Source organism: Catharus ustulatus, chromosome 7 (assembly GCF_009819885.2).
Source record: "Catharus ustulatus isolate bCatUst1 chromosome 7, bCatUst1.pri.v2, whole genome shotgun sequence".
In the NCBI taxonomy this organism is placed as follows: domain Eukaryota; kingdom Metazoa; phylum Chordata; class Aves; order Passeriformes; family Turdidae; genus Catharus; species Catharus ustulatus.
In genome coordinates this window covers 32,421,349-32,448,684 of record NC_046227.1, presented here as the reverse complement: position 1 = coordinate 32,448,684, position 27,336 = coordinate 32,421,349, and the positions used below count along the sequence as shown (strand labels likewise).

The 27,336-nt window shown below is 40.9% G+C and overlaps 1 protein-coding gene across 8 annotated transcripts in view; it reads left to right on the top strand.

Moving 5' to 3' along the window:
- Nucleotides 1-27,336, top strand: part of NCKAP5 (NCK associated protein 5) — a 380,845-nt gene that overhangs the window by 119,321 nt on the left and 234,188 nt on the right. For all 8 annotated transcript variants that reach the window (XM_033064246.1, XM_033064245.1, XM_033064249.1 and 5 more), the window contains one exon: nt 24,818-24,891. In XM_033064246.1, coding sequence (XP_032920137.1) covers nt 24,818-24,891 — 74 coding nt within the window. The remainder of the gene's footprint in view (nt 1-24,817; nt 24,892-27,336) is intronic.

The following is a 27,336-nucleotide window of genomic DNA, read 5'->3' as shown; positions in this document are numbered from 1 at the left end:
AAGAAGATATACTAAACCAATCCATAAAATTTCATTCAACTATTTGTATGCAACTAATGTTATGTGCCTTATTCAAGTTCAAAGATTTATTTCAATCCAGAACAAATTTATCCATAGGAATGGATAACTTCTTACTTTCAGTATTTTATGCAACTTCATTCTAAGTTTATTTTCCTCAAATACCAGATCCCATGGACAGCAGAGATAGGTTTGGTATTGCTAATGGTAGTTTTGGTTTTTTCTAATTTACCTAATTGAGGACTCCCAGTTCTGTCCATATGAGAAAAAATAAAACCAAGAACTGACCATCATTCCTAATCCATGAAGTTTATTTTCTCCCTGAGACATTAATAAATTTTAATTTTAATAATTTTTAATGTAATGTGAAACTTCCAAGTGAGAATCAAACCAGGACATGTCTCTGCCCTTGTACCTTCTAGAGCTATCATACTTTCCTCTCAGATCTCCAGGATCTTTCCTTTATTTAAAAACTAAAGGTCTTGTCTTCCAAGAACCGGTAAATATCTTCACTGTCCATCCTGACTGATGGCAGGCAGTTGGCATCATTTTGGGCACCTCAGGAACAAAGTAGAGCAAAGGTCTGTGTATTGTGATTCCTCCCCCTCCTGAGAAACAGAAGGTTTGTATGAGTGAGGTGTGGAATGGCCTGGGCTTGCCAATGATGAGCTCTGCTAAATCTAATCAAGGTTTATCCCAGGAGTCTCTGGGTTTTGAGTCCACTGTCTTGCACTAATGTGAATTAGTTGTTTTGAATCCTCTCTAGCAGAGCATTCAAGATTACATTGCTTTCTGGTTTTAATTCATGTTACTGCTATTCAATTGGTTTATTAATGTTGGGTATTAATGAGTTTTAGATTTTTTTTCTTGCATACAATATATTACTTTTTCTTACAATACAATTAAAATCCTTTTCAAATGAAGCAAAGGTGACTACAAGAAAATAATTGGAAGTTTGACTAAGATTTTCTAGAAACAAGCAAGCAAGCACTGCATCCTGTTGAGGTCTATTAACATTTCCTACCACAAGATGTTCTGTCTGCTCATATAAAACATAATAAGATGATTTGTCAGTAGATATATGCTGAACTTCTTATTCCACTCTCAGTCCATTTTATTTGCATATAAAGTGGCACATTTACACTCAACAATAACTAGTCCTGAAGGAATGATATTTAAGGGGAGAATATAATTAATCTATTCAGGTCATAAACATTTTCTTCGGGGCAATGGACGACCATCTAAGACAACATTTGTAATCATTCATGGACATTATTAAAACACTTTAGAATGAGCTGGCAAAGCTGAGGATGGGCAAAATATTGCCATTTTATTCCAAGGACATCTTTATGTTGGTCTTATGCAGCTTTTTGAGGATTATATTAATGAAAAAAATCTTTCTATTTTTTGTATTTGGCTTTGTGTTGATGCTGCATTGTGTTCCACACAGTGCTTAAACATGATGTAGATACTGTGCTTCCCATCATTTTATGTCAGAGCTCAAAAAAGCATACAGGAATTTTCCTATTTTTCAAATATTATGACCACCTTAAATGGCAAATATTTATAGAGCTCCTTAGCAGCTCTAAAGGTTTTCAGCAGGTCTGCCAAATAAGAAGGCATTTTTCAAGTACATTTCCACGCTACTTTATTTTGGGTGTCTTGGCACAGCAGTTTTTATAAACTTCAACTATTTCAGAATTCTTTGAAAGTTACCTGTAGGGAAGAGAGGAGGAGGAGGAGAGGAGGGAATTGGACAGTGTTTGAAGGACCACTCTGGTCTGCTGAGTATGGTGCTCCCTGCAGCAGGAATTCTGTTGTCCACTGAGTGCATCAACTGAAGGTGCAAAGGGGGTTCATGCTGGTACCAAACTAAATTCAGAGTTAATATGCAAAGGCTGTGTGAGAAAACGTGGGGGAGCCTGTCCCAGCTACCTGGGTTCACATGTACACTCATTGTGACGTAGTAATTTACAAAAAAAACAAAGATAAAAGGAAAAAGATAAAAGGCAAACAATCCTAGGCAGTCACTGCTGTGGCATAGGCTCAAGCCTGTCCACTCAGCTCCCTTTAATGCCAATACAGGTTTTTAAGGTAGCCTTATGAAAGAAATGTTTTACTTAAGAATATATTTCGAAATTATTTTATTTTATTAGACACAAAAGGGCCAACAGATAATGTTTAAGCCTGGAAAGGGAGTACACTGAGACACTTCTAAGGCCTTGGTGTTACTCTGTGATGAACTGGCTTAACCACACAGATAAGTCACAGAAAAGTAACAGTCACAAAAGTGAACCTGAAATACCTGGTAATTACTGATCACAATACAATGCAGACCTTTCTTATGTTGATTAACTGTAACTAATTTCTGTGAGTTTATCATCTTTGTAGTTGATTTTAGCTATTTTGTGGGTGCAGCTAAAGAAAACAACAGCCCACATTTACCAGGCAGGAACCACTCAGTTATTGCAGATGCTGCAAGCGATTCAATTTGGTCTTTAAAGTCCAGATTTGCTTTAATCTCAGCTTTAATTTGTTCCCAACAAATTCAAACTGCTCACAGAGCAGTGTCAAAGGACTGACCACAGCAGATGATCAATTTGTCATGCTCTTATTATCACTGCGCTTCAACTTGGAGGAAAGCAGAGTTTGGTTTGAGCTTGATAGGCAGAGGAACCAAAAGCTGCATTTCTGTGTCATAAGGCAGATGGGTTGGTGTCAGCATGTGCATTTTGCTCTGTGAGAGAGGGAAAAACTCTGCAGCCACCCTGCACGAATCACAACATTTTCCTTGAGATTGGATTTTTAATAGTCAGACATCTAATTGGCCAAGCAGACGTCTGCTCAGACTAAAATGAGAAGGCTGCAGGGGCAGAGCTGCCTTTCTGAAGGCCACATATCTATTTGGGATTTAGCCCTTCTCTGAAAATGTGTTTCTAATTTTGACTTATCTGTGGGAAAGAATTTCTGAGCCTAGGCAGGATGGAGTGAAATGTTTTATTTTTTATGTATATATAAATATAGGGTTCATGCTCTTAATGGCTTTAAAAAATGTAATCACATTTATCCTGTGAGCTCTTCATGTTGTCTCACTCTTCGTTTTCTGCCGACACTTGTTCAGCTGTGGGCTCAGCACCTCTCCCTGAGCAGGTGAGCAGTTCTGATATTGCTGATCACCATCACAGAGGGACTCCCCTTGTCTCACCCTCTCTGCTCTGCCCTCTGGGATGGGGTTTTACCTTCCTGATGAGGAATCAAGGCCTCAGAGTGAACTCAGTGGGGTGAGTAGTGAGCAAATGGCAGAGCTGGCAAGGAGAAGGTAACAGGATTTTCCATTGGCTCCATCACTGCAAATTTCCACTGGGATAAAGAGAACTGCAGCAGCAGTAAAATTCATTGCATCTGGACCAACTCTTTAGAAGGAGCCTTTCTGTCTGTGGTGTGACAGGAGAGGCATGGCCTGGAGAAAATCAGTGATGAGGCAATTGAGAGCAGTGAGCTGTTCCTACAAAGTGCAAACTTTTCAATCACCATTGTGGGCAGATAATAAGAATCTTTTCATTTACACTGTAGAAACTTGTTCAAGGCAGCAGCAGAGGTGCAATAATAGACTTTGCTTCTGGAGCTGACAGCAGGGGATTGAGATAATCCTCAGGCATATACTGGTCTCTGTGATTCCCCTCTTATTTTATGAAAGGTCCTATTTCTTTCCTTAAATCTGAAGCCTGTTTGAGCTTCCTGAAATCTTGAGCTTTCAGTGAAAGAGCTGGATGGAACCAGGAGTTCAGGCACCTCCTGCCTGAGGCATAAACCTACCCCACACCACTGGCAGTGACAGAGCTTATAGAAATGGGATTTTACAGGAAAAAGTCACCTCCTCTTTGCCATTCCCAGCTCCCTCAATGGCAGCAGTGCAGGTAGATCCAGTGCTGTGCTCCCACCTACCCTGTTCTTGTCCTGCTGGAAGGAGACAGCAGTGCCCTATAATGGACAGAAGATGTTAAATGCTTGGATAAAAGGTAAAATTCAGCCACATTCAGTCTACCTTTTAAGCACCATAAAACCTGAGAGAAATGGTATGTTTTTTTTTAAGGGATTCAGGTATTTCCCAAAATCCTGCAGTAAAACTTGTCTTCTACAAGACCAGCACTACTGAAATGAGAGGACCCTGAGCTCTTCAGCTCCCTCTTCATCACCATCTTTTATGTTTTTTACTCTGAAGAAATGGAAAGAGATCATCTGGCCCATAATACTTTGGGAATGCAGGAAGATGGAGGACTGTCAGGTTATTCTGCTTGGGAGTCTGGGGACAGCCCAAGATTAAAAGCTTTCCAGGAGAGGTCAGCTGTGCAGGGTGTGCTTACTTGTAATGGGGCTCTCCTGAGAAATTTAAAATCCCTCCTGAGACCCTGATGATCTGCCTTCAGTGTTTCTTTCTGAATGCCTGCACTTTATTACCTCCTATGGAGCTCCCAGGGCTCCCAGTGAAATTTGTTCAAGTGTTTGCAATCACACCAACCCAGCCGCCCAACCCCATGAAGTCATGCTCAAAAACTGCAGGATGTCAAATGTCCTTGGCATTCCTTCATTGCCTCTGGAGCCCAGGATCCTCCTGCTAGCCCTGACCCAAGACCAGGCTTATTTATGACTTACAACTAGAGCAATGTATGTGGTTCTTATTAAGCAAAAGCCCAGGGGACCAGTTTTTAAATGAAGCAAAAAAATGCACAGGAGCCTAAATATCAGTCATTTCTGTAATGCACCAGGCTCTCCAGCAAATCATAGTGCAGCTGATGTATTGCACAGTTTGTGCTACAGGCTAATCATGTCAAGGTGGCTGAAATGGGCTGTTCATTCATTTGTTGCCTTTTCTGTGTTGTCAAAGATCAAAGACATTCACTTTAACTATAATAGGGATGAGTTATTTTAAATGGAAAGCACTTTTATGTAATCCAAACACTTTTGGTAAAGTAAAAATTTTGAAGTGTTTATGGTCCAGATGAACTGCATGACTATTGCTACTGGTCTTGATGTTCCACCCCTTTTGATGACAGTGGTTGGCTGCTCTTCAGTATGAGGCTGCATTTTGCCTTACATCACTGGATTTGACTTCTGGACAGTTAATGACAAAATTTTACTGCAATGACATTGTCATTTGTAAACTAACAGAAATGTTCTAAGTAACACCCAACATCATGTGAAGGTTTGAGGTTAAGTATCCACTTATTTCAATAGCTTTATTTGTTTTGTTTAGCCCCTAGAAGCCATCATTGACGCTGGACCATTGCTTTTAATTGCCTCACTTAAAGAGCACATTTCAAAGTCTGCAACTGTTTATAGAGTTTATGATCGTTAAAACATTGGTTGGACAACTGATATGAAGAAATATTTTTTTTTCCATTTTTGAATTTTCAGCCTGGTAGGTAACAATAAGCAACACTCAAGTGAGCTGTCCCGTGGAAAACACATTTTGATAGTTCTCTTATGCAGGGCAGAGGCAGAGAGTAACTGCAGAGTCGCTGGTATTTGATGTGAGCTGGCAGGAGCATAGCTGGCCCTGACACGTGTCACAACACATAGACCCAGCACATACATGGAGGGAAGGCTGCTCTAGTGATTGTGGAGGCCCAGCACTGAAACAGGCTGTGGTCTCTTTGTGCTCTGTCTGTGCATCTGTTCTTGGCATGAAGGTGTGTTTAGTTCCCTTCAGAAAAGACTAAGATCCTTTCATGAACATATTTTCACTCACTGCCCTGGGACATAGTGACCACTTCCAGGACATTCCTGTTTTTTTTTCAGCAAAATCTATTCTTATACAAACCTGTACATAAACTGCCTTCATGTAGATATACAATCTCTAATAATTTTCTTCTGCTGAAATAAGTTCCTTTACATAGAAACTTGTGTTTACAACATCTTGGATAAACTCCATGTTTAAAAAATTCCTACAAAATACTGAGGAGATACAAACTTTTTCATTTACATGAAATAATGCAAGTGGAAAGTTCTTGATGCTCAGTGTCAGGCATAAAATGCACTCAGGCTGCCAGCTGTGCACCTGCATCCACAGGGACACCTGTGGATTGCACTGCCACTGAGATACATCACTGCAGCTTTCTGTGGAATTTTTTCCCCTTTGTTACATGGAAATTCTATTGACATCTATAACTTCATGAGTGTTCTCATTTGAGTCCCTGTTCTCATTACTTTTATTTGGGTAATTTAGCAGTAATTATGCAATGAAAACATGTGCAGTAAGTTCCATAGGTTGGGACAAGGATGCATTAACCTGGGAGACAAATACCCTGAACTGGTTAACAAAAACCTGCCAAACACCAGCAGCAGGTTCTTGGCAAGCAGAATGGACAAAGATGCAATTTATCTTCACCCTGAAAAGTGGGGGAAGTTAGTCCTCAATAGAATCACCATGCAGGTGAAGTTTGCTCCATATTTGGCCAGTTCTGGGCAGTCAGGCAACAGAAGGTGTGGTATGAAATCCTCCAATAAATTAATCTTCACTGGCATAATGCTTCCTTACTCTTTCATTTCTCATCCCCTTTGCAGCCTGTTTCCATCTATGCAGAAGAGAAGCATTTGTGACATGAGAGTGAAATGCAAAACCACATCAAAGCTCATGCACTCTGTTATATTGGTACCTCAGACCACTGAATATTTAACAAATAACACTGTGACACTGGCTTTTTTTACTTTTGGTTAGACATTATTATTAGAAAGTAAGTTCTGGTAAAAAGTACCAGATTTTTTGATGGACCAAGATTTATAAAGTAATTTAGAGATGTAAAGAACTGTATACATTCTAAGGGTTATTATTCATGACTAATCAAGTGAACAATTAACATAAAGAATGGCAGTGCTCTTACTTGCACTTTTGATGTTAAATGAAGGGAGACCAATAATACATAATGAATGAAGATAAAGCCAAATGAATTTCTGAATTTTGTTTGTAGATGAGTACATACATCAAACAGCCATCTGCCCACGGAGAAAGGATTAGAGGTCTGCTACCACTTCCATTCACAGCTGACAAAAGAAGGGAAATACAGTATTTTTCTTCTGTAGTCTCAGTACAAATCTGTTGTAGATATGAGTGTGATACTTCTTGTGACTCAACATTAGCATGCTGTAAAAAGTTAAAAACTGAGGGTACAAAATGCTGTTTCAAGAGCCATAGTGAACCTCATAAACTTTCAGGCTGAAATGTCTGTGATTGATGGATCAAAGATGTTGCAATGCTGACTCTGGAATTAAAAGTCAGCTTTTCTACAGAGTTTTGGGAAAAAAGAAACAGAAGAGAAACAGGAGATAAATAATGAAATGAAATGAAATGAAATGAAATGAAATGAAATAAAAATACATCCATATGCTATAGATTGTGACAACTCACATCCAAAATGATTTGGAATGGAGGAAGCCTTGTGTGTACATTATCACTGAATCTTTTGGTACATCTCAGCAAAGACCATATGCTGCATTACAGCTTAGGAAAGATTTTATAGGTCAAGCTGTTAAATACCAATTTAGTTCATAGGCTGCAATTTTGAACAGTTACCTCTGCATAGTGTTTCAATCTCATTAAAAACTTAAAGCCTTTGTTTCTAGCAGATCACACGAAGGAAAACATTTAGTCGGTTATGCAATGTTCCTTCTTCACCTCAGATAAATTCTTGGCCAGCAAGAACTGGTGTATTTGGGGAAGTATACACTGAATGTTCATGCAGCACCATGTACACTTGTGGTAAAACAAAAGTGAGGAAAGGCTATCCATGATACAAAACACTGCAAATTAAATTTGGGAATTTTTTATTTTAACAAGCAGCACAAATCTAGTTTTCTTCACACAGTTTTCCTTGCATATTTTCATATCGTATGTATAGAATTAAATGCTAAATTGCAGCCTACAATGGATGTTGTGCACTGTATGGGTAACACATCACCTGCAACCTTCAGAACTGGAGAAGGATTCAGGTCCTTTCTGAATCCTGACAAACACTGTCAGCAAGTGAACAGTGTTTTTATCTTCTCCAGAAATGACTCTGCAGCAGCACTGGCAGGTGACTGGTTCTGAGCTGCTGCTGAAAGAGCAGCCTGCACACTGTGTCTGAGTGGAGAAGGTGTTTCATTTATTTTGGGAATAATATAATCTCAATCTCTCTCTTCAGTGCAAGCTTGCACAGAGTTACATTTTCCTAATGTTCATTCATTGAAAATTTGTGTGCTTTTGTTAAGATATAGAAGATGGCAAAAGTATGAGTATAATTATTACCTGAGCAAAGAGATTCTAGAGCTTTGTGATCTATCCAAACTGGTCAACATGAAACAGATACTTAGAAAATGCCTATAAATTGAGATTTTCTCTTCTAGTATTCTATCATATGAAAAAATGGCTTTGCTGCTTGCACTTGTATGCTTTGTTAGAAATAAAAAGATGTATAAAGATGTGTTTTCTTCTAAAATCCCACAGCTGTATAGACAGTGCCTCCTAAATGTGTTTGTAGATGATTCCTATTTTAAATGTTAAATAACTGTTTAATTTATGTTAGGGAAAACAATTCTTGACTGTTGTTGTTATTATTATTGGCTGGGACCATATTGTAGTAAAGATTGAGAAACCTTTTCTTTTATTACCTGAAATAATGCCCAGTACTGAGGTTGCTGATCCTTTCCCTGCAACTGATTTGAGATCCTCTTCCCTAAATCTTAGGATACTGATCAGCACTGTTAGAAACTTCCTTTCACAATTAGGGGAAGATTAATTTTTTCCTTCGATTTAGTCATATCTCTACCCTTTTCCATTCAAGTATTTATATATGTTTTCTTTACTTTTATGGGAAAAATAATTTCTAAATAGCAACAGACTTATGAGAAACAAACTTTATATATTAATAACTACTTTCTCTTGGGATGCACCTCTACATCTTTTTGTATGTGTGTATATAAACATGTGTGTATATATATATGTACAGTTTGTGAGTTTGGGTCCTTCATTGCTTTTGCCCAGCTGTAAATGTAAATTTTCTGTTGTTTTATTTCCCATTTTGATTCTGAGACTTTTTCTGTTTGATAACAGGAGATTGCACAGAGAAATAGCATCTGACAGTGTGCAAATAAAATACCTGTCCCTTTGTCAGACAGGTTTACAGCCACATAAAAACACACAAAAGGAGTGAAAACAACTGCACAAATGCAGAGCAGACATAAATCTTGTTTCAATAAAGCTGAAAAGTATTAACTGACTCCTGGAGTAAGGGGGGAGAGGGAGAGCACAAGGTTTTGTGGTGTCCTGTGATGGAGCTGGGAACACATCGTTCACTTTTAATTTCCAGTGATCAGACACAGTTATGGGAAAGCACTTGGCTTTGGCATCTTTCCCTGTGCTTAACAGGCACTGAAGGTGACATCCAGGGGGATCCCAGCTGGGATTCTGAGTGTCTAACACTTACACTGGCACCGAGCAGGATGTTTATATTTTTAAGCTCTAAAGCTCAACACAAATAGGCTGAAGATTTAGCGAGAACATAATAATTGCTTTTCTTTCAACAGCAGGTGACTTATTTCCCACTGAGAAAAATATAAGCCTGCTGCTTTTAGTCATAACATGAGCAACAGGAGGAAAATAGATGAGAAGGTGGGAAATGTCACCAGTTGTGTCTTGGAAAAGATGTTTGCAGGCATGAGCAAGCCTGTAAGTGCACGAAATTAAAACATTAAATGACAGGTCTATATTTATTGTTCATGAGCCACAAGTCCCATAATTATATTGTTTAATAATAATAACTACCTGATTTTACTTTTTTCCAGAAAATGGTGGGAACTCTTTCTTGTTCCTTTTTCTTGCTGTGTGTAGCACACCTTGACTGAGCAGGGAGCATTTCTGTGCGCCTTGAGTGGGAGGGAGCAGCTCCATGGGCTGGTCCAGGGAGAGAATGGGCACAGAAAGGGCTTGGATGCTGCTCTTCATGTTCAGTAATGCAGACTCATACTGCTCTATCATCTTATAATCTTAATTAATAGCAATAACACTACACCTCTCTTACTGAATATCTGATATTGATATCCCACTGCATCCCTTTCCCTGTCGTTGTTTGCACAGACCTTAAACCTGGAGCTCATTTTCAAGCTCAGTCCTCCCTGTAGCCTTGTTGGACTGGGGTTTTCCTCTGATCTTGGGGTGGCCAAGGCATGAACAGCAGTGTAGCTGAGCTCTGCATCTGACTGCCTCTCTGGGAGCTAATACATGGTGATGAAAAGAATGATGTAAATTGGTGGTAGAAATGGTGAAATCCAGCCTAGAATTGTGCTCAGCTGTTACTGGAATTGCAGTGATATCCACTAGAAAATTTTCCTGAGGCTTTAAGGGCATACAAATAATCATCATGAAACAAATTATTGCTCCCATAAATATTATAGGTTAATAAATACTTCTGAGTTTGCAGTCATGTTCAAGAATTTCCTCTTGATAGATATTAATATGTGCCTCATGTCTTTTTCAGATAAAGCAGTTAGAGCATATCAGTGCCATAAATTAAAAATTAGATGTAGAGGAAATCCTCAGATTTCCCAAGAGAATATCTCACATTATTCCAATTCCAAGATACATTTATGATGTACTCTATTGGTTAAGAATTGAATGCTGCCTTTTTTAAAACAAAGATTTTCCCCATGTAGCCCTAATCATGGCTAAATGCATAATTATTGACTTGTGGAAAGCAGAAAACTCTGCCATGATTAATAACTTGGTATTGGATTTGAAAGCAGAGCTCTAATCAGGACAATGTAGGAGACAAATAATCTAAAGGTCTTTTTCATCAAAATTTAATTTGAAAGATAAAACAATTCAATATGTCTTGAGACTTATCAGCTGATACGTATTGGTACACGCAATGCAATCTGCTAAAGCAGCAAAAAATTGTGCCTGAGATGTCTCTGGAGCTGATTGTGTGGCTCCCTTATGGAAAGGGGCTCTCCAGGTTTCAAGGCTGTAAGATTAAGTCAGAGCATCTGAACTAAACACTTTTTGAATTAGCTGTTCTTACACGTGTGTGTGTGTATAATGCACAGCTACACCTGACACATTTTGGATGTCAGGTTAGGATGTAACCAGGCCCAAGGACTGGAAGGACTGAGCATGTCTTATTTTCACCCATGGTCCTGCCAGGGTGACTCAGAGAATGGGACTTGTTCAGTGACTCAGTTTCCCCCCGTATGCAGATCAGCCCAATAGTTTCTGTGAACTTCTTAACTGGTTTTGGCATTACAGGAGAGCCTGAAAAGTTTTGCAGTCTGTAACAGCAGACTCGTTTGCCTGGTCTTAATCCTCCTGTGCACTGTATTTACTTTGTGGCTAGACAGATACTCTCATATTCAGCATGGCCTTCTGGCCCCAGGCATCTGATGAGTGAATGCAAAGTAATATAAGGGGGAATTCTGCTATCCACATAAGTGATTGTGTCTTTCAAATATGTACAGAGGGAATTTTTCTTCACCTTATTCAGTATGAATGCAAGGAAAGGAATTTATAAGCTTTGCTTCCTTGCCCTCCTCCTCTCAGAAAATGAAAAGCAAAGCTGTTGGATACACTGAAAGAAATGGGGAGACATTTTTTAAAATTTACCAAAAGTCTACATGCATTTCAGAAATCTCCAAGGAAGCAGAATGAGCACATTCCCATTAAAATCTCATCAGGTGCCTATCTAAGTCTTTAGCTGTTTAAATGCTCCATCTAACACTGTATTGTTTTTATTCCTTTGTGATTTGTGCTTTTCCTTTCAACAACAAATGTGCAAAAGTGGCTGGACTGAAAGAGCCGGGCATACTGAGCCCTGAGATTTGTTTGTTTAAGTAAACACTGCAGGGTTAGGCATTGTCTGAAATCCTGCCCCAAGCGTCCTCATCAGGAGAGGCTACAGCAGGAGAACTGCTCAGGATGTCACCTCTAGGGTCTGATCACATCCCAGGCATGGAGACCTTTTTTTTTGAGGCTCTATCCCTTCACTGCTACCACAAAAACTCTTGGGTGGAACAATTTTCTTTTACAAGACCCAGTCATAAAGGGTACTTGGAAGAAAGGGAGGTGAGACAAGAGAAATGGCTCTGCTCACCTGCAAAACTTTTGAGTGCTTCCCTACAAGGCTTCAATCATGAAGTGTTAAGGCTCCTTCCTGCTGAGAGCTGCTCTTGCGCTGCTGTCACAGTGTGCCACTGTCTCCACATCCAAGCAGTATGACACTTGTTTGTGACAAAATTTCCACTGAGTCCCGTACAAACGGGGGATATTACTGCTTTGTAGTGAGGTGTTTGGTCTAAACTAAAAAAATTTGGAAAGGAGAAGAGGAGGAAGGTTGGTATTCAGTGTAAGGACTTTTTCTTCAAGAGAGAAATTGCAGAAGTACCCATGATATGCATTTATATAGAAGTAATTCAGAAGCTTTACACCAACCAGCTTGCTTTTCTTCTTAAAGCTTTTGTAGATGATTTATGAAAAGTGTTATTTCTATTATTCAAGCATATGAAAAGAAGAAAATTAACTCATTACATTATGTGGACAGTCAAAAGAAGAGTTAAATGGACCATACGACTTTCCCTTAAAACATTAATTTTCTTGTGTTGTCTTTGATTTCCTTCATAATAAAATGTTCCCAATAGCCACTGGGTATTACTGTATGAAAGATAAATTAGATCGCTCCTATTAGATGTAAATCCTTTCCTAGGCTTGTCATCAGGACATGATTATTGTAAATTTCTCTATACATGTGAAATGCCAATCCCCGAACACATTTCCTGTTGGAAAACAAGAGATTTTCAGAGTCTTTTCATTTAGATACTGTCAACTTGATGGCTGTGGAAATGCTTTTTAAATGAATGATTAAGGACTGTATCTTAAGTTTGGAAATTGGTTTTTCTCCCCTGAATAAGTTTAATTCTGCAGCATCAAGGAGACCTGCAGATGCTCAGCAGTTCTCACAGCAAAGCCACACAACATTACACGGGCACAGCTCGGTTTTATGACTCTTGATGTCTGTAGCACCTGAAAACCACACTCACCTGGTGGGCCTCTCTTTATGTGAGGAGTGAGACTTGAGAAATTCCTGTCACTGTGACTTCTGGTGGGACCTGGGCATCTGGGAGACCTGCCCTGCCTGAGCTGTGGGGCAGGGCAGAGCCTTCAGCACTAATCAACCTTTTCAAAAATAATAGCTAGGAAGGGCATGTTGGTGCAGATGATGCAGGTTTGAAAGGGAAAGAAACAAACACTTTCTGAGCTAGAACCTCTCTTAACTGTTAAAGTTTCTTGAAGATGTTGTTTTGGAATTTTTTCTCCTTTGGTTTAATGTAAGGTCAGTATTTCTGATCTAGACTATGCATACAAACATCCTAAGGCTTATGGAAATGGATCTAAATCAGTGCTCTTGTGAAAATCATACAATAAACTGTGAGTCATGCATGGAGCACCTACACAGTTCAGATGCAGAATTTCAGCCCTTCTGTTGTACATCAATTATTGCACTAGTTTTGAATACTCAAAAACATGAGATGCTTAACAAATGCTAGATAATAGCAAGAGGCCAGTACATTCCAGAGTGTTTGTGTACAATAATTACTATCCCCAAATGAAATTTTTTTTAAACCAGTGTTTGAAAATCTTTCAGTCCAATTACCCTAAAAATCATCCATTAACAATAGAGAGTAAAACTGGATTACTTTCTGCATCTCAGCTACACTAATTTTTGAATGATGTGGCTTCAGTTAATTCTCTCAAGGTCAGCATGATTCCAGCTGAAGCTGACCCACAACACCCTTACACACTGGAAATGGGATGTCACCTACAGGAGAAAAAAGTGCTTTTAGGTGCAGGATTTATACATACTGGGCATTTTAGTTTGTGCTGTCTGCCTTAGAGCAATGAGAGCCAAGGCTTCTGCAGGAAATTATGTCTCTCCCTCTGGTCCCCAAGACAGAGACATTGTCTAAACATCACAAAGTTGGCAGCAGAATAGTGGGTAGACTAGCAGGACTCATCACTTGTTGCCATAGATTTTCCAGTTGATGATGATAAAGGTCTTTAAAATGTAATTCAGTTAAATATCACAAAGAACTTTTCCAGTAAGCTTCAGTTAATGCCAAAATTATATTACCAGAAATATAAAGATTTATGCTTTTATTTCCACTGTTAATTCCTTTTAAGTTCCCTGTGGATTAAAGATTCATGTGTAAGAAACACGGACAGCTAAGTATATCACTTTGTATAGCACACATAAAATTAAAGGCATTTTTAAAGTTACATTTTTGAATGTTAACTGCCAAGATGGTGTATAAAACAAAAAGCTATCATGTAATCTGAATTGTCTCTATATATCCTGTGTAACAGCCGACAATGAATATTTATTTAAGCAAATATTTTCCAGCCTTTCATGCTAGAGTTTGTGTTTGTTTGAGTCTGATTTGAATAAACAGAATGCTCTACAATAACTATAACTAATATCTTTAGGCACATAATGTTTGAGATGGATCTGCAATTCAGTGCAGCAATATTCAACTGCAGAAGAATTGTTGGCTTTAACCAGGAGCTAAAATACAGCTCTGATTTCACTGGTACTGCATTGTAACTGTGAATTCTGTAGTGCTGAACAAAATTAAAGTTTCAGTTTAATTTTTATGAAAAGGAAATAGATTCTTGTTAAATTGAGCAGTATCATTACATTTGTTTAGCATTTACCAGACGTGGATAATGGAGTCACAAGTGTTCAGGACACAGAGCATTAATAGTGCATCAGATCACTTATAAAAGCACAAGGTAATAATGGTTATTAATAGAACTGTAGAATATGGGATTTTAAGAGGCAGTTTTTCTTTACAACACAAGTTAAGGGGAAAATCTACCAATTCATATTTTATGGAAGGTTTTGTATTAGGCTCAGTTACCTGTACACATTAATCTCAACAATTGGCATCCAAATTCACCCCAGGAAATGCACCCCAGGAGCTCTCCTGGTGCCATTGTGCATCTCCCACATAGAGATCTCCCATCTCCAATGGGTCTTTTAATCTTGCCAGTGCAAATTGCCACCATCCCAGACTGGTACCTATGGCTGTGAGTGTTTACAGCGTTGGTGGAGATGACAGGGTTGCAGCCCCACTAAAAATTGTCCTTGCAGTGCTTTTATGCTTTCTGTTCCACCCAGATTTCACTGGGAATTAATGTCTGTAACTAAAGGCACTGCTTTGGCTTAAGTATTTAACAGGCCTACACAACATAAGTGAATGCCTGTCTGCTGTTTGCTGACACAAACCTTACAGTTCTTATTTCCTTTCTGGGACTTTACTGAACTCTCTGCTTATAGCTTACCAGTACAGTGAAACATTTTCCTTCCACTAAATCCACTTTCACTAAATCCCTGATACACTAAAAGTTTATCTCCAGCCAGTATCACATGATGCTGTCTAGCCTACACACCACTTAGGAAATGCCAAACTTCTTATGATTAATCCTCTGACCCAGAAAGTCAGGTTCCATTGTGCTGCCTGCCTGTCCTGCCTGGGGATTGTGAGATCCTCACAAGAAATCTGCTTTGCAGAGCAGTCTACCTTCCTCTCGTATGGAACTGAATTGTTACAAGAAAATGCATTGAATTTTGCAGAGGTTTGGGTTTTAAAAAATTTTCCTACCTTCAGATACCTACAAGAAGGGCCAGTCCTGCTTCATTAATGAATTCTTTTATTTTCTTGGAGATTTCATGGAAATTAGTCCATGAGTTGGCCTTGAAGGGTGGAAGAAAAAGTGTGATTTAGGCAACAGTTTACAACTGATCCATGCCTTAGACTCAGTTGTGTCCTACAATCAGTCAGTACCCAATGCTGAACCTGATGCAAGTCCTGGTAGTGACAATAAATGTGTTCCAGACAGACCATGAGTTGACAAAGCTCCCTATGAGCACAGCTCCTGCTTTGTTTGTAATAAACTATGAAAATGCAGAGCTATATTTTTGTGTTAGCTTCAGATTAATTTCTTTTTTCTCTGTGCACGGAGTGAAAAATGAACAGGGGATTTTTAGGAGCATATTTATTTGTATGTTCCATCATTTTTCTGCGTGTTTGTGTTTATGTATCATGCAGTTGAGATGGATGGATGTAAGTAGTCCCACTAAATTCAGCATACCAGGAAGGGGTGGAGGGTTGGAAGCAGCTTTGAGATTTTCTGAGCAATACCACATTATTAACTCAGAGACAATCTTTTCTTGACTATAGATATACACAGGCAAGACATTGCAAACAGAGCTACAGACACAGAGATTAATTTTCAAAATGTGCTATAACCAGTTCCCTCCTCCAGGTGAAAATGTTTGTGGTTAGAGCAGAGCATGGTGGCAGGTGGACAAAAGAGGGGTGGTTGGAGAAAGCAAGTGAAATCTGTCTGGGAAAGGGCTCCCAGCCTGTGGTGTAGTACATCATCTGCTCATCTCCAGATTTCCTGCTTTCCATCCATCCAAACCCTTAAGGGTTGGTAATTTGGGTTTTGCTTAACCTCAGGATACCTTCGTCCTTAGAGTGAGGGTCAGAATCTGGAGATCCTCAGAACTTTTCCTCACCTTGTTTTGTCCACCAATGTTTGGACATATTTAGCATTGTCAGATTGATGTGCCTGTAACATTGTGTTGGATTTTTAACCTTACATTGAGATATTTTATATATGGGAATGGAGCCTACAAGAAAGACAGAAATGGACTTCTCACAAGAGCATGGAATGACAGGACAAGGGGGAGTGGATTCAAACTGAGAGAGGGTTGAGATTTGGTATTAGGAGACACTGGCACAGGTTGCCCATCCCTGGAAGTGCTCAAGGCCAGGTTGGATGGAGATTGGAGAAACCTGGGATAGTTGAAGGTGTCCCCTGCCATGGAGGGGAGTTAGAACTCGATGGTCTTCAAGGTGCTCTCCAAACAAGGCCATCCTATGATTAAATATGTGTATACTTCATAACTTTTGCTATTGACTTATAATGATTAAATGAATGAGCATGTACTGTCTGTTTGTTTATTCAGTTGTTTTTAGTAGAAATGAAACTATATGAAGATAGGATTGACTTATGTGTATGTAAATTGTTCCTCATCAGAAGCTGCCAGAATAAATGTGAGGACAAGTGATAACAAAGCAATTACAGAAAATGCTAGAGAAAACTTCAGGTCCTGAGGTGCTTATTGTTGGATAGATGACAGTGATTATTCCAAGGGAGTTGAAAAGTCTGATGCATTCCACGAATGAACCATCTTTATCTATGAATCCCAAACGTTCCTAATAACCATAGAATTAAATTTTCCTAACTCTGCAAAAGATCCCATGAATGTTTTTCTATCCTTGTTATAACTCTTGTCTTCTTTAGACAGTGGGAGTCACATGCCAGTGCCATATGTCTACCTAAGTCAAATGCCTCCCACCAGAAGTTCTTCCATGTGTTGTAGTTGATTTATATTCATAAAAAACATTCAAGAAATGATTCAGAAATTGTAATTACTTGGTAATGTCAGAAATTGATTAATTAAATGCTCCACTGTTTACTCTGCATTTTTAAGGCTGCTAAAATTTCTGGGCATTTTCTTACAGCATCAGAATATTTGCTGGGTGAAGTTTATTAATGTAAATTGGATTTGACATAAACAAGACTACAGCTAATTATTTCATGTAAATATACACACTGTGCAGCAGCAAACTCATAAAATCTGCACATCTTCCTACACTTTTTTTTATCTCTGTTTTAGCTAAATAGCTGTTGCCTTAAATAACACTGTCACCTTTTCATTCGTGGAATTGTTGGGCTGTTAACATTTGTGTCTCTAACATCTCCTTAACTTACACATGGTCATCAATAACTTCCAGCAACCAGGAACTCATATATGTACCATTATGCTAAGTTTCACTTTGTTTATTTTATATTTCACTGGACAGAGAGATTTTATACTCAGTGAGGACAAGAATTTTCCATAAGGTGCAGTAAATGGGAGAGCAGCCCCAAACCTGCCCAGGAGACACTGCCAGGGTGCTGTGGTTATCCATATTCATTCTTCTACTTGGACAAAAGGCAAATTTTTTCCCATTTCCTGCTGAAATCTTTGGCTGGTCCAGTGATCTTGGTGGCTTTTTTGGTTGGTTAAAAGCTCAAAGGGTTCTTGGTGGTTTCCTTCCTCTGGGACAAGCACTGGTGAGTGCAGCCCATACTCTGCACCATCACCTGCACGTGCTGCAGCTCCTGCTCCCTGTCACTCAGGGTCAGGACTTATCCAGCCACTTGAACCTCAGGACAGATGGATATCCATGGAGATGTGGCCTTTGTGGAGACTGTTTTGGCTCCATATCCAAATTAAGGACATCCACATGTCAATGCTGTAGGGATGTATGTACCCAATTACTCTGTCCATGGGTATCAAAAGCTCCACAACTTAGAGGATGTAAATACAAACTTTCCTACTCTGATATCATCCTTTTCTATTTCAAGATGACTCTAGTAAACTCCAGGTAATGCTTTGGGGTTTTTTTTTGACTGATTTATACTTTCAGGGAAAGAAAATCAGCTAAAAGCAGCATTGATTTACCTGCTGGACAAAATGTCCAGTTTCCTTTTTTTCTACAGCTAAATGGAATAATTTGCTCAATATTTAGCAGAAATGACATAACTTCTATAGCCTGCTATTTGCATAGGAAAAATATAAGTTTGTTTGCAGCTACCCAAATCAGCCAAGCACCTGGAAATATGACTGAGGGTAGTGGGTCCTACCAAGTCTGTTCCTCAATTTCCAGCATGTGATCTACTGGTCCACTAAGCCAGGGAAGAGCTCTGCAGATTACTGGTCCATACATTTCTCCTGCACATGCCTGCCTGAGACAGGAGATTTGCTCCTAGAGAATTTCTTACTGGCAAACAGAAGGGGTTATAAGCTGGTGGAAAACAGCATAAAACTTCAGCATTCTCTCTCCCTGTTCTCTTCCCTGTGGGGAAAGAACACCAACATAAGTGTCACTGAGTAGCAGGGTACCCACGCTGTTATCCCAGGGACTGAACTCCTTTAGGGACAAGTTGGCAAACCCAAAAGCAGCTCTGTGTGCCAGCTGCAGATCTGGCTAGCATTCCTCTGAGAGCTGTCCCTGCATCTCTGTCCTCAGGGAGCACAGGGTGCAGAATCTGTCTATCAGTTAATGAGCTTCTGCTATTTTGGGCTTTACTGAACTCTGCTGCTGTCTGTGGATGGTGCTGGTTAATGGGGTGCAAAGTAGAAGCCAAACAGCAGCAGGAGGAAAACCCAGCTGATTTTTTATGAAAACAACTGGCTTCAAATGAATTGGTAAATCAGTTTTAATCACTGCAGCTGAGATGTAATATGAACTGTTTACTGAGGCTTAAGTGATTTTGAACAATTAAGAAATTTGCTCAATATATTTATTAAAATAATCATTACTGCTTTTTCCATAGTGGTGTAATGTGCATGAGGGCTCTTGCCAGCCTCCTGCTCCATTGCAGAGCTTTCAGTGTACACTTTCCTGCCAGCCGTTAATAAACCCTTCAATTAAAATAATGTTGAAATCCTGTAGAAAAATAATAAATCAGCAATAACGGCAGTTTTAAAATATATTATCTTTAAGCCACATGGTTTAGCTTTCATTGTTATGTAGGACCAAAAGTGAGTAGTCTAGCCAGGTGTGGTATTGAAATGAGTGAAAAAATACTAATACTGAAGGCTTTTTTTTTTTTAATACCTGATTTCTTTCTAGTAGGCAACAGAAAGCTCACTCAATTCTCATTGATATTGCTTTTGGATATGAAAAACATTTTCTATTCAAGAATACATATATATAAATATATGTGTGTGTCCTCTTAGGCTGCTGGGAAAAAAGTCTATTTTCTATCAAAGGTTTATGCAGCTGGAAGAAAACATAATTTTCAATATTTTACAAAAGTCCTAATATTCCCTGAAGTCACTCTCCTTAGATTTAAAGCTTTACCCCAGGGCACTCTTCCAAGATCTTTGGAAAATGACTTGTGTCTCCACACTCAGTGTAACAGCTTACACGTCCCCCTTGCTGCTTTGCTAACATCATTTCCTAATTGCAACAGTCTGCTGTTTGGCTGCAGACAGCTTTGTTGTTGTTTGATTTCTAATAACCTTTCCCTGTGAAAATGTGACTTCCTGAACTGTAGCAGATGATTGTGGGCTCTCCATGGAGCTCCCTGTCTCCAGGGCTGGATGGCTCCAGACACTCAGAGGAACTTGTCTGTGTGCTTATCCCGCTGCTCATTTGGTTTTTCTCTGCTCCCCAGTGACCAACATTTTCCTCTGTGGAGCACAGGAGCCTCAGACCATGCTGGTGCTTTCCTGCCTGCTTCCAAATACAAATTTAGGGGAATCAAGGGGTAGTGCTGTGGAAGAGTGGGCTAGGGCTTTCTGCACAGTCTGCCCCAGCTGAGCTGGGAATGGAATTGGATGTGCCAAGGGGGAATGGGAAGCTCTGTTTGGATTGTGAAGGCTGAATATGGTGTTTGCCTCCCAGCCCAGCTTCCCAATGGGTCTGCAGGAACAGCACTGGGTCCCTGTGTCCCTGTTTTCTGCAGAGCTCAGGCACCTCAGCCCTGCACAAGGCCCTTCCCTGGGAGCTGTTCAGGACAGGAGAGGGGTGGCAGGGGGACAGTGGCCGTGTCCCCATGTGCCTGGCTCAGGTGTGTGGGTTTGGGGTGTCTGTGCTGCAGGAGGGGCCAGTCCCACCCATGGCCCAGCCCAGCACAGGCAAGCCTTCATCTCCTGAGTAGCCCTATTGAATTAAGTACGTAATCAAGTGATTTGCTGGTATCCTTAATCCTTTTCACATCTTGCTAAGCTCATTAAACTCTCTTTGATACCAAGCTGTGCAGGTTCCTTAAGAGAAGCAGAGACTCTAGGCTATTCCTCTGGCTTGAATTTATCACCTCCAGCTTCCAGCAAGGGACTCCTGTGCTGGGAGCCTAAGGCTGCTCGAAGGGTTTGCTCTGTAACAATGGATGGGAAAATGTTCTGTGTGCTAGATAATTTTTGATACCCTGCCCAGCACAACAACAGGGATATGCCAGAACAAATACCCAAGTAACCAACCAAAATACCGAGCAGTGGATCCCGGGCCTCGGTTGAGGCACTTCATTTCCTTTCTCTTCCCTGTTTTTTCCTGACAACCATCCAGCTAACAAAGAAGAGAAAAATAAAACCCTAAAAAACTGGCAAAACAATGAAGCATTGCAAAGTGAGATCTTTAGGTCTGTCAAAAAAACATGTTTAGGTATGTTTCTAGGCTTGTGCTTCAACTCAAATCAGCAACAATCTGGGTAAAGCAATTCTCTAATGCTCTCTAAATTAGATGAGCTGGTATGTGACATTTGCTTGCCATCTTCTCCTGCATGCCAGAATACATGCAGCTGTTAGAAAGATTTTCTACTGCATTTAAATGTATTACAGAAGGTTTTCCCCTTAGAACAGTGCGGTTATATGTGCCATCATAGGAGAAAACATGGAGGAGTGAATTTCTCATGACTGCAAGGTAACTAATTCAGAAGAAAAGGGACAGGTTTCACTCATTATTCTGTAAAGGATTTTAATTTATTTTTTTGTTTAAATCACAAAGTTCTCAGTAATCATGGAAGTTGTGAGGAATGGCTGGAGGTAGGAGTGAGACTCCAAGCAGAGCCAGCAGTGCAGGCTGCTGAGATCCAGGCATGGAAAACAGCATGGATGGCAATTCTACCACCAACACAATACTACATGACAGTATCAAATGTACATAAATACTTTAATTTGGAGTCTGCAACTTCAGATTGGAAATGCTGCATCATTTCAGAAATATTGACTTGGCCTTACACAGCTTCACCCCCTCCTGCTCTGCAGGTGCTTGGTGTCCATTGTTCTAGGGGAACAGGAAGAATTGTGACCCCCCTTTGAAACTTTGGGGCTGCTGTGCTTTTACAGCCTTTCTCTCCCATTTGGTTGTTCTGTCTCATTAGTATCTAATGTGAGTTCCATCATGTCTGCCTAAATTATTTTATCTTTACATCAGAAAACCATGCTCCACATAATCTTTCAGACTCCACAGTTCTCCATGCTGCTCAGAGCCTGCATGGCACAAGCATTCACATGACAGAGCTCCAAGGAAGCTACAAAATACTTGTATTTCCCTTCTAGATGTGATCTTTGGGCACTGTGAAGTGCTTTAATGAATTGTATACATTGTCTTGTTGAATATAAAGTCAGAGAATCATTTAGGTTGGAAAAGACCTTTGAGGTCATTGAGTCCAACCATAAACCAGTGTGCTTACTTTGGGGTTTTTACTCACATTTTCTGCTGTCACTGAATGTGCCAAGTCATTCTAAATCACGAAGCTGTTCTAAATCTCAAGTGACTGTTTGCTATTTGCTTCACACTGACAGAATGATAACACTGGGTTCTGATCCAGGGATGGCAGAGTTTGCCTTACTGGAGAGTTGATAAGAGAGCAGAAACCTGGGCTTGGGGACAGGGGCCATGTCTGAAGCAGATGGCTTGCTGCAGACACAGCTGGCACATCAATGTGCCAGAAGAAAGGAGGTGCTGCTAACCACCATCAAATCATGGTTGGTTTTTTACATCACTTTTGCACACTGACAAGATTACATACTCCCAGGCTGCAGGATTTTAAAGGGAAAGAGAATGCTTCTGATCTGTAATAGGAAAACCTTAACATCAAGGCAGCAGTCATACAGGATAAACACAGTGCTTTCTTTCCCCCTATTGTCCTTATTTCCAGAAAACAGTTTTAAGCAAATTGCTTCAGAATGAGGTTTTTGTATTATCATGGTAGAATTATGCAGAATAAAACTGCTGATCCTATCTTTGCCTGTAGGGCAAAGTGCACTGATGAATAAATCAGGAATATTGTTTAATATTACATTAAAAAGATGTAGAGGTATTAATACTAATTTATGCCAGATTCATTGTGGTAAAAAAAATATGAAGTAAAATTGGGAACTTGTTTTAAAGAACTTGATACTGCAACTAATCATCATTATATATTTGTACAGTGTCTATTTTGTGAACTCTAATATATGTGTACTGCAGAATGACTTTACTAGAATTAGCTTACAAGAAGCTTCCTGCTTAATTGCCACTAAAACTCACGGTGTTTCTCAGGATTTACATTATTTAATGTGCTCTGAAAGAAACAGCTATGTGATGCTTCTATTTACAGCAGTGTATGAAAATCAAGCATTCTATGAAAATCAAACTTGGGGCAACCACAGAGTTTGATGGAAAGTTTTATAATGCCCAAAGCTTTTCAAGCCATGCAGTTTGAACAGGATATGGCTGAGATGCTTTTGCAGAGACTCCTTGAGAGCAGAGTCCTGCTCTTGCATCCTGTCTGTGCCAGGGACCTTTCCCTTTCTTTGTGCCTTTGCAGGACCATTCTCCTTCCCTCTCTCTCTCTTTCTGAACAAGAAAATAATTATTGTGGACAGAAACACAGAGTCACTTGGAACAATTCCAGTCCTGAAGAATAAAAATGTACATTTATATATAAATTATGACCAGTAAAATCAGCCAACATTTATCTTCACCTTGAGGAGACACAATGATGTACAGTCCCTGTAGTGGCTGTCTCATACTCCTGGTCATGAAGATAAATGGCTCAGAAGAAACAACTACTTTGCAACAGAAATCCATATTTGTACACAAAAAGAAATAATAATAGTGAAGAGACAAGCTCTAATACAAACAGGAACCCCACAAAGTGATTCTGTGATGAGTCCAAAGGTAAAACAATGCAGCTATAAAAATTGAGCTTTTGTCTCCAGAAAGTAGAGATGGATTCTTTTCTATGTAGAACTCCAATACTTGAAATTTCCTGAACTATGAAGTTTGAGACATATTTTTTGCTTTGGTGAGATATTTCAGGACAGTTATATTATTACTGATAGACTTTCAGAATAATAGTAATGTGACTGTGTTGGTACTGCTGTCATCCAAATATATCACACTATATCACGTTATTCTGTGGGCTCATTCTGAAATATTTGATATAAATAACACTGATGTTGCCTTCCTGCTGGAAATGAGGTGGTGTATTTCTAGTACTGACAGATTTCTCTGCTGAGAATAAACATCATCTCTTTGCATTGAGTTTAAAGAATAGGCTTCAATAGGAAAAAATCCAAATTTTTCATCTGGTCAAGATTATTTATCAGAAATTCTGTCTAGACACAAGGACAGGATCTTTCATAGAGCTGATATTGCAAGTTATTGCATTTGCAAAAGTTGGACTGGAAATAATATAGGAGCTGAGTTATAGCTTCATTTTCAAATAGGGTACATACTATAGTATTTTTCATACTGCCCATAAAATAAATATTTGAGTCAAATATTCAGTTCACTTTGATTTATATCTAAAGTAAACAAAATGTGCACCAAAACCAGTGACTGCAATGCTGGGAAGTTATTTTTCAGTCTGGGTCCAGGGAAGATTATTCTGGGCTCAGAATATGGATATTAATTTATTTGTGCTGCTTGTGTATCCTCAGTGCCTCTTGTCTTCCCCTCAAATAATCTCTGAAGAGTGCATTAGGCTACTGCCTTGTTCATGTAACATAAATCCAAATGTGGATTTAATCTAGATTTTTGCATCACTCTGATTTCTATGTATGTGGGATAACTTTGGGAGCACGCCACAAACTGACTCTGACTAGATTTTACTCAAAATTTTACAACATTGAAGAAACTAATATTTTAATAATTTTTCATTTAGGAATATATGGACTCCAACAAATACATCGAGCATTTAGTGACTCAGCTGGAAGAGCAGCGCTGGAATTTATGGAGGCAAGTACTGTGCCACGCATATTTATTTATGTTGCTATTTTGGAAACGAAACTTCAAGCCATAGTTTCCATTTTTGAGTTCAGAAGAACGATTGGGTATTCAGTTTCTCCATTTTTGAATTCTTTGCTGACTACAAAACCTTACCTCATGAAATAAGCAGGGCAGCACACGCGAGTCGGATCATGCCTTTGTTAATCAGGGCAGTTGCGCACATGCACGGGTTTATTCATGTTAAAGTTTCTGGGCAGTGGATGCTAACCCTACTTCAGATTCTTTCAGCTGGGCTGAATTTCAGAAAATGTCTTATATCCCTGAACATAAGTGTTTTCATTGAATGGCTCACAAAATCTAGCCAAAATACCACCATAGCGGCACTGCCAATTGAGAGTTTTGAAACTAAAATACAATTTTGCAGTACTCGTGATAGTCTGGATTTTCTGTATCTTCTCTGTTCATGTTGCCCAGACTTCACCCTGGTTTGAGCAAAGCAGGGATTGCTACATGCTGGTGAGTGTTTTTACACAGACTACAGCAAATTTGGTAACTGCTCAAATCCTATCTAACATAATGTTTAATACAAAGGAACTGGAATAATAGCAGTGATAAAATTCCTTCAACATTCACAGCAGATTTTTTTTAATGCAATATTTAACTTTTTTTTTTCTGAAGACATATGAACAGTGACACTCTTTTAAAACACAGTCAAATATAAAAGTACAGTAATTTCACGACTATAAGGCGCACCCTTTTGACTAAAATTTTCCCTGGAACCCGGAAGTGCGCCTTATAGTCCGGTGCGCCTTATCTGATGGACAAAGTTCAAAAAAATTGCCTACCCGGAAGTGCGAGCCGCGAGCCACGGGGGGAGCCGGCAGGGCCATGGCTGCCAGGTGGAGGCGGGGCGGAGCAGCGGCGGGCACGCCCCAGCCCCGTGCAGGCGGAGCCGCCCCTCCAGAGGCACGCCCGGGCCCCGTGCAGGTGGAGCCGCCCCTACACAGGCACGCCCCAGCCCCGTGCAGGTGGAGCCGCCCCTACACAGGCACGCCCCAGCCCCGTGCAGGCGGAGCCGTCCCTCCAGAGGCACGCCCCAGCCCCGTGCAGGCGGGACGGCCCCTCTAGAAGCACCCCCTGGCCCCGTGCAGGCGAAGCCGCCCGTCCAGAGGCACCCCCCGGCCCCGTGCAGGCAGAGCCGCCCCTCCACAGGCACCCCCTGGCCCCGTGGAGGCGGCACGGCCCCTACAGAGGCACGCCCGGGCCTTGTGGAGGCGGAGCCGCCCCTCCACAGGCACCCTCCAGCCCCGTGGAGGCGGAGCCGCCCCTCCAGAGGCACCCTCCAGCGCCGTGGAGGCGGAGCCGCCCCTCCACAGGCACCCACCAGCCCCGTGGAGGCGGAGCCGTCCCTCCAGAGGCACGCCCCGGCCCCGTGCAAGCGGGACGGCCCCTCTAGAGGCAACCCCCGGCCCCGTGCAAGCGGGACGGCCCGTCCAGAGGCACCCCCCGGCCCCGTGGAGGCGGAGCCGTCCCTCCAGAGGCACGCCCCGGCCCCATGCAGGCGGAGCCGCCCCTCCACAGGCACCCACCGGCCCCGTGGAGGCAGAGCCGCCCCTCCACAGGCACCCACCGGCCCCGTGCAGGCAGCACGGAGGGGCGGCGGCCATAGCCCGGCCCCGGAGAGGCAGCACGGAGGGGCGGCCGCCATAGCCCGGCCCCGGAGAGGCAGCACGGAGGGGCGGCGGCCATAGCCCGGCCCCGGAGAGGCAGCACGGAGGGGCGGCGGCCATGCCCCGGCCCCGCCGGATGCAGGCGGGCCTGGGGCCCCGCGGCACCGCGCCTGCCAGGTACAGGCGGGCCCGGGGGCCAATGGCTGCCGGGTTGAGGCGGGGCCTCGGCCAGCAACCGCGCGGAGGGAGCTGGGGGCGGAGCCTCGCTGCAAAAAAAAAGTGCGCCCTATAGTCCGGTGCGCCTTATCTGATCTACAAAGTTGCAAATTTTGCCAACTCCCGGCGGGTGCGCCTTATAGTCCGGTGCGCCTTATGGTCGTGAAATTACTGTATCTTCAGGGAATAATTTAATGTTCATAGACTGAAACTTATTTCACCTTAGTTCTGATCAAGGGAGAAATAATGATCTGTCTGATTTTTCAGGTGAATGACTCTCATGTACAGAAAAAGAGCACCTTTGCACATGCCAGTATTAATTTTTCTGCACCTCACAAACTTTTTGATCTATACAATATAAAGTAATATCACAGCATTTACAGCTTACAGCATTATGATATTGACTCTTATTTACAGGCAAAATCCAAAAGTTTGTGCTTAAATCCTCCTTTCTAAAAAGTAGCTAAATATAATTGGCACAAAAGATTGAAGTTTTCATTTAACTTTACAGAATTCAGGACACTAACTTTGTAAGAATGAAGGTGATAACATTATATGCAGATGACAC